Below are 13,762 nucleotides of genomic sequence, written 5' to 3'. Positions count from 1 at the left end.
TGCGCCTGCGATACGGTCGGTTGGAGAGGCGATTTGGCCAAGGTTGCTTCTCGACGAAGCCTGCTCGAGTTGGGCCTCGAGCGTGCCGAGGGTGCGCCCACTGCCTGAGGAGGCCCTCGGGCGAGACGTAACTTCATCCGGGACTATAGTTCCCGCCCGAGGCTGGGCTCGGGCGAGGCGAGATCACGCCCCTTGGGTAGACGAAGCCTTGACCTGAATCGCGTCCATCAGTCTCTGCAGCTTGTGCTGATAGTGGTTACCAGCCGTATTTAGGAGTGTTGGAGTACCCCTAATTACGATACCCGACACTTATAGAGTAGTAAATATTAATGCACCATTTTTTTTGGCAATCCCAACTTGCAGTTGGACGTGCAGAGATTTTGGGCATACAGAAAAGGTTGAAAGAACGGGGAAGAAAAATCTGTACATAGATCAAGAACCTACACAAGAAATGTTCCAGCAAACTGGGAATAGATCAAAGGTAGGTGAAACAACTACATTTGCCTAAAGCAATCCTGATTCCTGAGTTCCTGACCACTGACCCTTCCTCTCTCTACTGCAAGCCGTGGAATGCCCATCGAGAGGAACCGAATCCATTCTCGCCTCCAAACTCCTAAATTTCTTTCTCGGATCCACCTCATGTTTCACGATTGATCCGTCCGAGTTCTCTGCTGCACGTCTGCACCCACTCATCAATCCCGTCGATTCATGCTCCGAACGAATTGTTGGAGCTGTCCATGGACTTGAGGTCCTTGTACGGCACCGGCACCAGTTCCTGCTCCATCCCAGCTCGTCCCTGCTTCCTCCTCTCCCGAATCTGGTACCCGATGCAAGCTCCGGCCGCGGCCAGGCCGACCAAGACCAGCGACAGCGCCGCCGTGGCTGCGGCGACGCCCGGCGACAGCGACACGCCCGGCCGTGCAGGCGGCTTCCTGACCTTGAAGTAGCCCACCTTCCGGTCGTCGGCCTCGTACACCAGCGTCTCCACGGGGAAGTCGATGAGGTAGCAGTAGCCGCTCGCGCCGCTGTGCACAGCGGCCCAGCAGCTGCAGTTGCCGGCGCACGCCGCCTCGCACTCCTCCGCCGTCCTGTTCGTCTCGAACGGCAGCTCCTCCTTGTACGCCACGGACACCCGCTTCCGCCGCACCACGTGGAACCCCAGACCCAGTTGATTGCCGGCGCAAAGGTCGGCGGTCTCCTCTGCGTGGCACGATGGGGCGGCGGTGCTCGTGCTGTTGTCGAGGCACTGGCACTCGGCCTTCCGGGGGACGCACAGGCCGTACGCGCCGCACGGCGTCGGCAGGTCGCACCGCTCCGCGATGGCCCTGTAGTCCGACGCCCACGCCTTGGAGCCGCCGGCCCAGTAGTACGCGCGGAGGTTGCCGTCGTCGTCCAGCGTCATCCGCCGGAACGCGGCGGTGAGGTTCTGCGCGAACGTGTCGAACGAGAGCACGTCCACCCTCTGTCCGCCGCCCTCGAGGTACAGGCCGAAGAACCCGCGGGCGTCGAGGCTGCCGTACACCGGCGGCTCCGTGGCGTTCTCCGGCTGCGCCATCAGGGCCGTGTGCCTCCAGTACGCCGGCGCCGTCTGCCCGCCGTAGAACTCCATGTGCAGCGCCATGTACGCCTTGCCGAGCCGCAGCGCGAACCGGCGGTTCGCGGAGACGAGCGGCGGCGAGGAAGCCGTGAAGTTCTGCCCCAGGACGAGCGTGTCGGACGGGTGGCGGAAGCTCTCCCACTCCGGCAGGGTCTTCTCGTACCGCCGCACGACGAGGTTGGAGGAGTTGAGCAGCACGACGACGTCGCCGACGGCGCCGAGCGTCTGCCACAGCACGCCGCCGTCGTAGCCGGTGAGCTCCAGGCCGCCGTCGAACGTGAACGTGGCCGGGCGCGACCAGTCCCCGAGGCGGGCCGGCGTGGCCCGCCAGACGGGGAAGGAGGACGGGAGGTGGACCACGGCGAGGTCGAGCGACCCCGCGCCGACGCGGAGGAAGCCGAGCGCGAAGGCGCCGCTGGGCGCGTACAGCACGGGCTGGAACGGCGCCGGCGCGCCCGCCGCGTGCGCCGCGGTGAAGCCGTTCAAGAGCTGCGTCGTGGGCTCCTCTCCCTCGGTGGCGCCGTCGACCAGGCCCAGGAGCACCGCCGACGCGACACAGAGCACGCCGATGGCGGCGGCGGCGGTGATCGCCGGATCACCTCGGCACTTCATTGCGGCGCAGACAAAGGCCTTGATGGAGGTCAAATGTCTGGAGATCAAGGGAGTATTGCACACGGCATAGTGTATTACTAGGATTAGCCGATTAGTAGTACATTATTGGCATAGGCATTTTGGGGAAGGTCAACTGTGTGCACGCAGATTTTGCAATATAAAAGGATTCAGATGCATAGATGAACATAAACCTTGCAAGTTGCACTACCGGAATCAGCTCCTTTGCCGTGTGTTCTAAACACACGGCAAAGGCTATTTTACACTCGGCAAAGGCTTTGCCGAGTGTAACACTCGGCAAAGAACGCTCGGCGAACTGTACATCGGCAACAGCTTCTTTGCCGAGTACTTTTTGTCGGGCACTCGGCAAAGACTTTGCCGAGTGCCATTTGGCACTCGGCAAAGAAAAGTCACCGTCACGGCGCCAAGTGACGGTGACGGATCCTTTGCCGAGTGCATACGGCGACACTCGGCAAAGACTGGTCCAGTGGACCCCACAGCCAGTCCCTGTGCCGAGAGCCCTAGTAGGCACTCGGCAAAGGAGGTTTCTTTGCCGAGTGTCTGGTGGACTGGCACTCGGCAAAGAACCCTCCAGTGGGCCCCTTTGCCAGTATCTTTGCCGAGTGCCTTGGCAAAAGCACTCGGCAAAGACATCTTTGCCGGTTCCCAGGTTTCCTTCTTTGCCGAGTGCCACTGTCAGCACTCGGCAAAGATGTCTTTACCGGTTCCCAGGTTTCCTTCTTTGCCGAGTGCCATGGTCATAGCACTCGGCAAAGCAACCCTTTGCCGAGTGTTACACTCGGCAAAGTGACCAGAATGTCCCTTTTTTATTTGCTTTTGTTGTTCCATCTAAACAAACAAAAGATATATATCATTCACATCACATTATATATCAAGCCCATCACAGAATGAACACATTTATCATCAACACCATATATATCACAAAGTCTCACAAAACAGATCACAAGTCTCACTAAAGTCAGGATCATCACAAAACAGATACAAGTCTGCATCATCACTAACATCACCAAGTATCTCACAAGATAAAGTGTAACAAACATCACCAACACTCATAAAGGTAAGTCTGGATCATCACAAAACAAATCATCAACGAGGTGGGCATCTGGACTGGTTCGGCGAAGGGCTGGACGAAGCATGAGGGTTGTTCGACGCCGCCGATTGACCCTGCACAGAGAACAGATTGTATGTGTGAGAACATATGAATATATATCATGCAGTACTAAAATTTTGATACTCACAGAAGTAGTGAACTCTGTAGGGTCAGCTGCAGGGAACAACGGAGGTGGTGGAGCATGACCCTGTGCGGCGCCAAGGCTCTGCATGTACGCGAACATCTCCGCCATCCTCTTCTCTAGCTCCTCACGTTGCCTCCTCTCATCATCTAGTTGAGTCTGTAATATTTCGCCCTAATGTTACGATAATGCAAAGAGAAGATATATAAAAATCAATGAACGATGAATAGATAAGGAATAACCTGGAGTTGCTGGATACGATGCTGTGAGGTGTCCTACCGAGGTCGTATGGCTGGGCTCGCGCTCGTGCTCCTTGCTCGCACCTGAGAGAGAGTGGGAGTGGAGGACGAGTCGATTGCCCCGTCGACAATCCAGTACCGCCCATGCCTCTTGCCTCCTCCGACCCTCATGAGGACATCTCCGTCGATGTCCTCGGTCCTCGGATCGTAATCTGGCCCATGGACCTCCTTGGCCATGGCGGTGTACTCACTGAGTCGGCTGTGGATGGCGGGGTTGGTGTACGCCTCGGGCCCGTCATCCGGGTTGTAGGTGACGTCGGACGTCGCCTTCCCCTTGTGGGCCATGGCATATGCCGAGAACGTGGAGCAAGGCGCGCCACCATGTGCCGCCGACTGCGAGAAAACCAACGAGATGGTTAGAAATCATGTCTAATCGAAAGTTATATACCTAAATAAAAAAGAGCGTGTACCCATGCTTCCGCGTATTTGCCCAGGCTGCGGCTGCCTTGATGGTGGGAGGGACCTTGCATCAGCAAACGCCGTTCCCAGCTAGCGTTGTGCGCCTCATCCCACTCAGCCGAGCACCACCTCTGCACCATCTGCTCCCAGCACTCAGGATGTGCGGCGCACCAATGAGGAATCATCTAAAAAAATATAAGTACACAGCATATCAGAAGAAAAAAATAACCATATTTAGTACCAATAATAAAGTTTTGTATTTACCTGCAAGTACTGGTCCGGAGTCAACGACATGGTTCGGGCGTCCTTCTTGTTCACCTTCTCCCCAAGGACGGAGCCGTGGTAAGTGACGATGGCCTGAATGCGCGCCTCGTAGTGCATGTCCACGACGAGCTTCTTACAGCACGTCGTAGACACCACATCCGCCCTGGCCTCGTATCCAGCATCGCACCTGAAGAAATCCTACATACAAAGACGATGTATCCATACATTATTTCAAGAATATGCAACAAATGCGACTTATTAAACAATATAGTGCGAGGAAGACTTACCCACAGCTCTTGCTTCACCCGCTCTGCCTTGTTGTTGAATTGTCTGCCGTCCCGATCTACTGCATCGGGGGCGACGGCGTAGTGGTCGAAGGTGTATGCTGGGCTCGTCACTCCGGCGTACTCGACAAGTCCAGGGAAGTGTTCCCGGCATAGAAGGCCCAGGATGCCATTGGGGTTGCGGCCGTGACCCCCTGCAGTCTCCAAAACCATCCAAGACCTGTCCAAGTGATTAAGATGAAGTATTAGTTTCTATTATTAATTTGAACATATAATATGAAAAGGCAGCAACAATATCTAAAGTTACCTACCTCTCTCCATCGGGTCGTATCAGCGGACGTCTGTCACGAAGTATGGGTCGCTTAGGGAGGCTCGCGGGACCTCGCAGGTAGATACTCCTCGAACCTGAGGAGCCAGAACCTGAGACGTCCTGCTGAGGGGCGTCGTCGTCGTCGTCCTGCTGCGCCGCATCGTCGTCGTCCTGCTGTGCCGCATCGACAGCGGCTTGCTGCTCCACCTGCTGCTGTACGGCGTCGTCCTGCTGCGCCTGCTCCTCCGTCCTACGGGTGCTCCTCCTCCCCCTCCCCCTCCTCGTCCTCGTCCCACCGCCCACCATCTTTGTCCAACAACCTGCAATTAAGAGTAAACAATTAAGCACAGATAAAAAATATGTATTTAGAAACATATGCAAAATAAATGAAATATAGCATTACATCGATTAAAAATAATCTTCATATGTGTCCGGGTTAGCCGGATCATAAGTGTCATCATCACTATCAACCATTTCATAGTCGACATCATCTGAAGGCGCAATTTCGTCATTGGCATTGCCTTCAAGTATTTCTAAGTCATTCTCATTTTGCACCTCATCATCCTCGTCATCAACAACCATTTCAATATCTACTTCCATTCCGATCGCTTCGGTTAAGTCTATCTCAAATTGCCCTTCGAGCCCATCTTCTTGGAAGAACTCTCTGTCATATGTGTCCGGGTCTAAGTTATAATCTTCATCGTTTGGAACAGGTAATTTAGCGTGCGGTGATACCTTATACACAACATCCCAACCCTTAAGATGTTGTTTCGTTTGGCACGCATATGGAAGATAATACACTTGTGTGGCCTGTTGGGCCACAATATAGACATCGTCTCCTGGTAAGGTGGAATCCTGTCGAATTTCGACTAGCCCAAGATTAGAATGTGTCCGTCTCGTAACTTCAGGGTCAAACCAATGACATTTGAATATCACTGGAGTAAGAGGTTTGGAACCATAAAAATTGAGTTCATATATATCTTCAATTCTTCCATAATACTCGACCTCGTCAAGCCCGGGCGTATAGACTCCAGAACACGTGGTTTTTCGATTGGGTCGGCTTTGGTCGTAGCTTGTTGTGCGAAAACGGTATCCATTGACGTCATACCCAGAAAATTTCCTGACCCTATAGGCAAAGCCATTGGCTACTTGTCTCAACTCGGCACTCATAGACGGCTCTCTTTGGCCCTGCAAGTTCAAACACGCTAGATTGTTATATTATTCGCACGTAAGAGCAACTTCAAATGACAAACTAAGCACGTACCTTACGTTTAAACCAGGAAATGAAATCGGGCAATCCATTTCCCGCACCCTTTCGAAGAAGGGTATCATATTCCTGTGGAGTTGGGTCCCTTGATCGACGCCAGAATTCATGAAGAAATTGCTCCATGTATGGCGTCACCTCTTCAAGGTTGGTCAATACATATAGCATGATATGGCGCCACTCTTCATGTCTCAGGGTCTTGGTGGTCGAACCACTCGCGCTTCCGAGTTGCCCTCGAAAAATGCTGAGGTTCGATTCATTGCCGCCATCATTGTAACGAGGGGGTGGATTATGCACGCTCGGCAGTTTGTCACCATAGTAAGTTGTTGTGAAGTTTGACACCTCCTCCAGTATGTATGCCTCTGCAATGGAAGCCTCGATTTTGCATTTATTTCTATATTTCTTTCGGATACTCTTTAGACATCTCTCGATTGGATAGCACCAACGTCCCTGCACGGGCCCCCCCATTCGTGCCTCATACGGGAGATGAATAATCAAATGCTGCATCAGATTGAAGAAGCCGGGTGGAAAGATCTTCTCTAGCTTACACAGTAACACGGGTGCCATCCTTTCCAAGTCTGCAATCATGGTCCGAGCTAACTCTTTTGCACAAAGCTGGCGGAAGAAATAGCTCAACTCTGCAAGCGCTAGCCAGACATGCTCAGGGACATAGCCTCGAACCATCGCCGGAAGAATTCGTTCAATCCATATGTGGAAGTCATGACTCTTCATCCCTAAGACTCGCAGGGTAGATAAGTTCACCCCCCTACTAAGGTTAGCTACATACCCATCAGGGAACATTAACATCTTGATCCACTCTAGTACTTCCTTCCTCTGGGCCCTGCTCAGGACGAAATCGGCCTTAGGCCTTCTCCATGTCTTACCACCACTAGGCGGCTTCATCTCTTGGTTTGGTCTATCACATAACTCTGCCAGATCCACTCTTGCCTTTACGTTATCCTTTGACTTATCAGGAATCTCCATAATTGTCGCCCAAAGTGCCTCGGCGACATTCTTTTCAGTGTGCATCACGTCAATGTTGTGTGGAAGGAGCAGGTCATCATAATAGGGGAGCCGAGTCAAGCCCGACTTATGTGTCCACATATGTTGCTCACCATATCCCACAAAACCACCTTCTGGGTTGGCCACGAGACCATCTATCTGTTCACGAACTTCGGCACCAGTCATCATTGCAGGTGGGCGGTCTGTCACCACGACACCTTTCGTAAAGTTCTTGATGTCTAGTCGGAATGCATGGTCAGGAGGGAGAAATTGTCGATGTTTATCGAATGACGAATATTTGCCACCCTTCTTCAACCAAATGAACCTAAGAGCTTCCTTGCAAACTGGGCATGGGAACTTACCGTGAACACACCAGGCGCAAAATAGCCCGTACGCCGGAAAGTCATGCATGGAGTACTGGTACCAAACATGCATTTTGAAGTTTGTCTTCGTAGCTCGGTCGTACGTCCATACCCCTTCCTCCCAAGCACGGACCAATTCATCAATCAAAGGCTCCATGTACACGCCCATTTTATTCCCCGGGTGTCCAGGAATTATCAACGACACGAATATGTTCTGTCTTTGAAAGCATACGCCGGGGGGGAGATTGATGGGGATAACGAACACAGGCCAACATGTGTATGGGGCAGCGGTCATTCCATAGGGATTGAACCCATCTGTGGCCAGCGCAACACGAACATTACGAGCTTCTTTAGCTTTCTCATGGTGAATGACATCAAAGTGGGTCCATGCTTCACCATCGGATGCGTGAACCATCTTGTCAGGATTGTATCGTTTGCCTTTTTTGTGCCATGTCATCTGTTTCGCGGATTCCTCTGTCATGTATAGACGCTGGATCCTCGGTATGAACGGAAGGTGGCGTAGGATTGTCACGGGGATGTCGAGCTGCCTCTTCTGTCCATCACCAGAGTCTACCTCCATGAACCTAGATGATTTACACTTCGGACAGTACTTTGCCTCAGTGTGTTCTTTCCTAAATAGGACGCAGCCCTTCGGACAAGCATGTATCTGCTCATACGTCATCTTGAGTGCACGAAGGAGTTTCTGTGCCTCGTACATGCTCTTTGGCAGAACGTGATCCTCCGGAAGCAGGCTGCCAATAACTGTCAACAAACCATCGAATGCGTCTCGACTCATGCTATACTGCGACTTGAACGCCATTATACGCCCAATGGCATCCAGTTGAGAAACCTTTGTCTTGCCGTGAAGGGGTTTCTGTGCCGCGTCAAACATGTCGTAGAATGTCTTTGCGGTCGCCTCTGGCTCGTCCTCCGTACGTCCTTCGGCGAACTGTGCCTCGTGATAGTCGTTCAACATGTCTCCTACCCCGGCATCAGCATTGTAATCCTCGACGCGTTGTCTCACCACCTCCTCTCTCGTGCGATGCGCTTCACCATGGAAGATCCACCGAGTATAGTCCGGCGTAAATCCATTCTTCCAAATATGTTCTACCATGGCCTTCTTTGGTTTTCTTTTCCGGTTGTCACATTTGCTGCACGGACAAGGGACTAGGCTAGCTCCTTTAGCAGCTTCGCCATATGCCCGTTCCACGAAAGCATCGGTCTTCCTAATCCATTCTGGGGTGACATCATTACGTCGAACGCGGCCCGTGTACATCCACTCACGGTCCTCCATCCTCTAACATATATAACCGAGTATAGTTTAATATAGACATGTAATGCATGTACACTACGTTCCTACCTTCTAATAGGTGAGGATAGGTCCTAATCCCACCCGCGGTTGCGTAGATGGAGTTAGTTTCCATGCTCTACTCCGATCCGAGATAGAATTTCGGCAGCACCTCCCCGCTGTTCTCCGGATACACGTCCTGGCAGGGAGAGTGTACTGTCCGGAGAACAACAGGGAGGTGACGCCGAAACTCTTTCTCGGACCGGAGTAGAGCATGGAAACTAACACCATCTACGCAACCGCGGGCTGTCCAAAAAACGTGGACAATTCGAAACTGATACATTTGTAGATATGCAAAGATCTGCATATCTACACCGTATCTCTTTCGAACGGGAGACGCCTAACTGGGTTACGTGATCAAAGACCATGATGCGGAAATAGAGGTTATACCTAGGGTGGCGGTGGAGTCAGGCTAGTGGGGCTGTGGCGGGTCGGTGCAGTGGCGACGCGACGCGGTGCAGGCAGACCCGCAGCGGCTAGGAAGACCTCTGCAAAAAATACATGTCTGTCAACAAAAAATTCACATCACCGGCACTCGATCAAGCGGTTAATACAATACAAAATCAAGCGCTCGCTCTAGTTCATTCGAGCAAGGTCACTATACAATCAAGCGGTTAATACAATACAAAATCCTAATAAAACACTACAAGCACTCGCTCTAGTTCATTCGAGCAAGGTCACTATACAATTCTAGTAGCTAGTTGATTCCATCCTAATCGCTCCACCAAACAAATCTACTAGCTATACAACTACAATAAAAATGATTCATACACTCACTAGGGCGCGGGCGGACGGGCGGGCGCCGGCGAGGGCGGCCGCGGCGGGCACGGCGGGCGGCGGCCGCGGCGGGCGCTGGCGTGGGCGGACGCGGCCGGCGACGGCACGGCGGGCGGCGAGCCGGCGATGGCGCGGAGCGGCGGCGGGCGCGCAGGGAGAAAGAAGGAGAAAGGAGAAAGAAGAAAGAAGAAAGGAGAAAGAAGGAAGCCGCGGGCGAGTATATTCGCCTTCTTTGCCGAGTGCCCGTGATCTGGCACTCGGCAAAGTTTTTTTTAATTTTTAAAATAAACTTTGCCGAGTGCCAGATCGGTGGCACTCGGTAAAGGATCCTTTGCCGAGTGTCTACCATCTGACACTCGGCAAATATTACCTTACACATCTTTGCCGAGTGCCACCCTGGGGGCACTCGGCAAAGAAGTCTTTGTCGAGTGTCTTCCTTGGACACTCGGCAAAGTACATTTTTATTTTTTTTATTTTGCCAACCAAAATTTTTGTGGTATGTTCCTACACTATGTAGACCTACATGTACCATTTTGGGACAATTATAACAGTGTTTTCTATAGCTAGTACATTTAGTTTGTTTATTTGAATTTCTTCGGAAAATTCAGATTTGAACTGCAGGTCACTCGAAACTTGGAAAACCGTGAATGCAAAAATGATATCCATGCTACATAGCACAAGTTACGACCGATTTCAGGAGCGGACCGGAAACTTCGAGCACCATGCTCACTCAACATGGCCGTGAACTTGCCATACAACTGTTTAAATAATTTATAAAACACAAACAAACTTAGAAAATCATGAAACTTGTCCACATGTCATGATATCATATGTAGAGTCTGTGATAAAAAATTTAGAATGTTTGGAGAAAGTTGTGAGACACTATGTGTAGAAACCTAAGAGAACCACACATGAAATCATAGAGTTTCAATGTGGATCTCTTAGGTTTGTACACATAGTGCGTTACAGCTTTCTCGAAACTTTTTCAAATTTTTATCACAGCCTCTACATATGATATCATGACACGTGGACAGGGTTCATGATTTTCTGACTTTGTTTCTGTTTTATACAATTTTTAAACACCTGGATGGCAAGTTTACGGTCATGTTGAGTGAGCATGGTGCTCGAAGTTTCCGGTTCGCTCCTGAAATCGGTCGTAACTTGTGCTATGTAGCATGGATATCATTTTTGCATTCACGGTTTTCCAAGTTTCGAGTGACCTGCAGTTCAAATCTGAATTTTCCGAAGAAATTCAAATAAACAAACTAAATGTACTAGCTATAGAAAAAACTGTTATAATTGTCCCAAAATGGTACATGTAGGTCTACATAGTGTATAAACATACCACAAAAATTTTGGTGACCAAAATAAAAAAAATTAAAATATGCTTTGCCGAGTGTCTACAGAGGACACTCGGCAAAGACTATGTTTGCCGAGTGCCAGATATTTGACACTCGGAAAAGACTGACGGCCGTCAGTTGTAGACGGCCGCTAACGGCCCTTTGCCGAGAGCCATGTTTGCCGAGTGCTTGACCCTCGGCAAAGAAGTCTTTGCCGAGTGCTCGGCTGTGCCGAGTGTCCTACACTCGGTAAACTAGCTCTTTACCGAGCGCAGGACGTTGCCGAGTGCGGCACTCGGCAAAGCCGGATTTGCCGAGTGCCCGATAAAAAGCACTCGGCAAAGCCACCGGCACTCGGCAAAGGCGCGAATTCCGGTAGTGTTGTAAGTTTGCAACTAATGGCAGCAAAGCAAAAGCTAGTGCGTAAGTGGTGGTATGAACTGGCAAAAGGTCAGCTAACAGTTTCCGTCCAAAAGTCAACTGATTGTGCTTACTTGTAAACGGGTAGAGCCGTCCCGTAAACCCGTAACCCGACACGGTTTTAACCTAGCTCGAACAAAACCCACTAGGTCGGGCTTGGACGAAGGCACAACACGGTGGGCTTGGTCCGACACAGTCCGGTTTTATATTTTTCGCATTTTTTTATAGAAATATATGTATTACATATGATTATAATGTACAAAATGTAAAAATACATGTATCTTGTTGGTTAAGTGGGTCTAGATAGGCTTTTAATTTAATTTAAAGCTAACAACTATAGTTTAAATCCCTATTTTTGCACATTTTAGGTTTTTTGGTAATTAAACATGATGGCCTGACATAGACCCGTTTGACACGTCGAACCACAGGCCGGCTCGACACGATAAACAGTCTAACGGCCCGTGTCTAGGTCTCGTTCGTAGCCCACGGGTCAACAAGGTACATTCCGTATACCACACAAGGTCGGGCCGGCCCCGGGTGCCCCGTAGGACATCTATACTTGTAATTATCCGGATCTATGTGGATTTGTGGTGGTTTCTAACTTGCTGAGAAGCAGAACGGGCACACACTTGTGTCTTGTCAGGAATTCAGGTATAGATGGTAAAGTGGAGCATGCTAAATGGGTCGGTACTAAGCACGACACGGGTCTAGTGTCGTGCTTGGCCCATCACCCCGATACGATGGGCTGGCACGAGCACGACACGATTAGGTGGTCGACACGATTAGGCACGACTTAGAGCAACAAGTGGTTTAGAGATGTGATTTATGTTTACATGTGATTGTAAATTATGGTTTATTATGATTTTAAGTATAATAAATTCACTTTATAATGGTATATATACATGTTCAAGTTTTAAAAATATATAAAATCTTAAATATCTTCTATATTTTTTGAGCTCTCAAAAGTGAAATAGTGCCTAGACTGGCACATGCAGTTTTAAGTGTTAGTGCCATATAATGCGGATACGCCACGATTAGACACTATAGGATCGTGCCTGGGTCGATACCTAGACATCAGGCACGGCACTGCACGATTACTAATAATGTCTAATAGTGCTAGTGTCAGTGCCGTGCTGAGCAGTCCGTTTGGCCATCCAGGTGTCACAGTCCTTGAGTTCGTCTTCGTCAGCTGATATGATGTTGCCAGCCGCCGGTGATTGAAACCCTCGTGTTGTGCGGGCGTTTACTTGGATTAATTTACTTGAACTGAGCTCGCCGATATGCGCGTTGACGTTGAAGGGATCTAATGTATAGCTGAAAGAATGTGCATTGTTTTTTTATTCGTATCTTACATAAGCATATTTTGACACTCGAAATATCAGCCTCAACTGTCCCATCGTGGCTTCTAACAAGGATCTAATGTCATTATCGTGTGCTTATCTATTTTCACTCGAAATCTTAATACAGGTCCTTTCGAGCCAAACACCGATAATTTCTAGATCCTGCTTACGGACCGAGACCATAGGAACCTCTCTAGCTACCAGGTAACTGGCGGTCCACGAGAGGTAAATCTAATGTTTTTTAAATATTGTTTTTAGGTAAAGCTAGCCTTGTCTTTGGTGAATCTTGTTAGATTATATAGTGCTTCTGCTTAGGATCGATTCCTAAGTCTCTATAATACCAATCTGTAAATTGGGCAAATCTTCGTTAACGAGTAGATCTGTTTTACTGAGAGGAATAGGAAAACATATCTTCGTTGTTGTTATTGACACGTCTTGCGAGTTAGTGGTGGAGAGTTGTCGCTGGCGTCAGCGTCACCTCCGTTGTACTGTAGAAGAACAACAAGATCCGAGCCGCTGTGGGTTATCACTCTTCCAGACACTCTGACGCTTAGGTAATGGGACCTCTGTGTGGATTAGGACCTAATCCATCTTGGTTTGTTATAAATAGAACACTGGTGGCGGAATGGCTGCGCTCTGCTAGCGATTCGTTCATAACATTGCTGTTGCTGGACACGTACGGGAGATCTCCGAAACACACCACCCTAGCTAGCCATGGACGTACGTGTACAAGCAGCGCGAGAAGGCCCGATGTTTTCGATCTTTCTTTCTATCTATATGCAACTAATTAATAAGACGCGATGGATTGTTGAATTTGAAATATATATAATAATCATTCAAGACGTACGTACGATATATATATATATATATATACTTGCAGATTGATGAGTTTGG

General features: G+C 49.9%; 1 protein-coding gene across 1 annotated transcript; it reads right to left on the bottom strand.

Annotated features, from left to right (window-relative positions):
* Positions 1-320: 320 nt before the first annotated feature.
* Positions 321-2,379, bottom strand: LOC109945603 (uncharacterized). Its single transcript, XM_020551921.1, has one exon. The coding sequence runs from the start codon at positions 2,207-2,209 to the stop codon at positions 707-709; it is 1,503 nt and encodes a 500-aa protein (XP_020407510.1). The 5' UTR covers positions 2,210-2,379; the 3' UTR covers positions 321-706.
* Positions 2,380-13,762: the final 11,383 nt, after the last annotated feature.

The sequence above is a fragment of the Zea mays genome, chromosome 4 (assembly GCF_902167145.1).
Source record: "Zea mays cultivar B73 chromosome 4, Zm-B73-REFERENCE-NAM-5.0, whole genome shotgun sequence".
NCBI lineage: Eukaryota > Viridiplantae > Streptophyta > Magnoliopsida > Poales > Poaceae > Zea > Zea mays.
The sequence above is the reverse complement of the archived record's forward strand: the minus strand, read 5'-3'. Positions and strand labels throughout refer to the sequence as shown.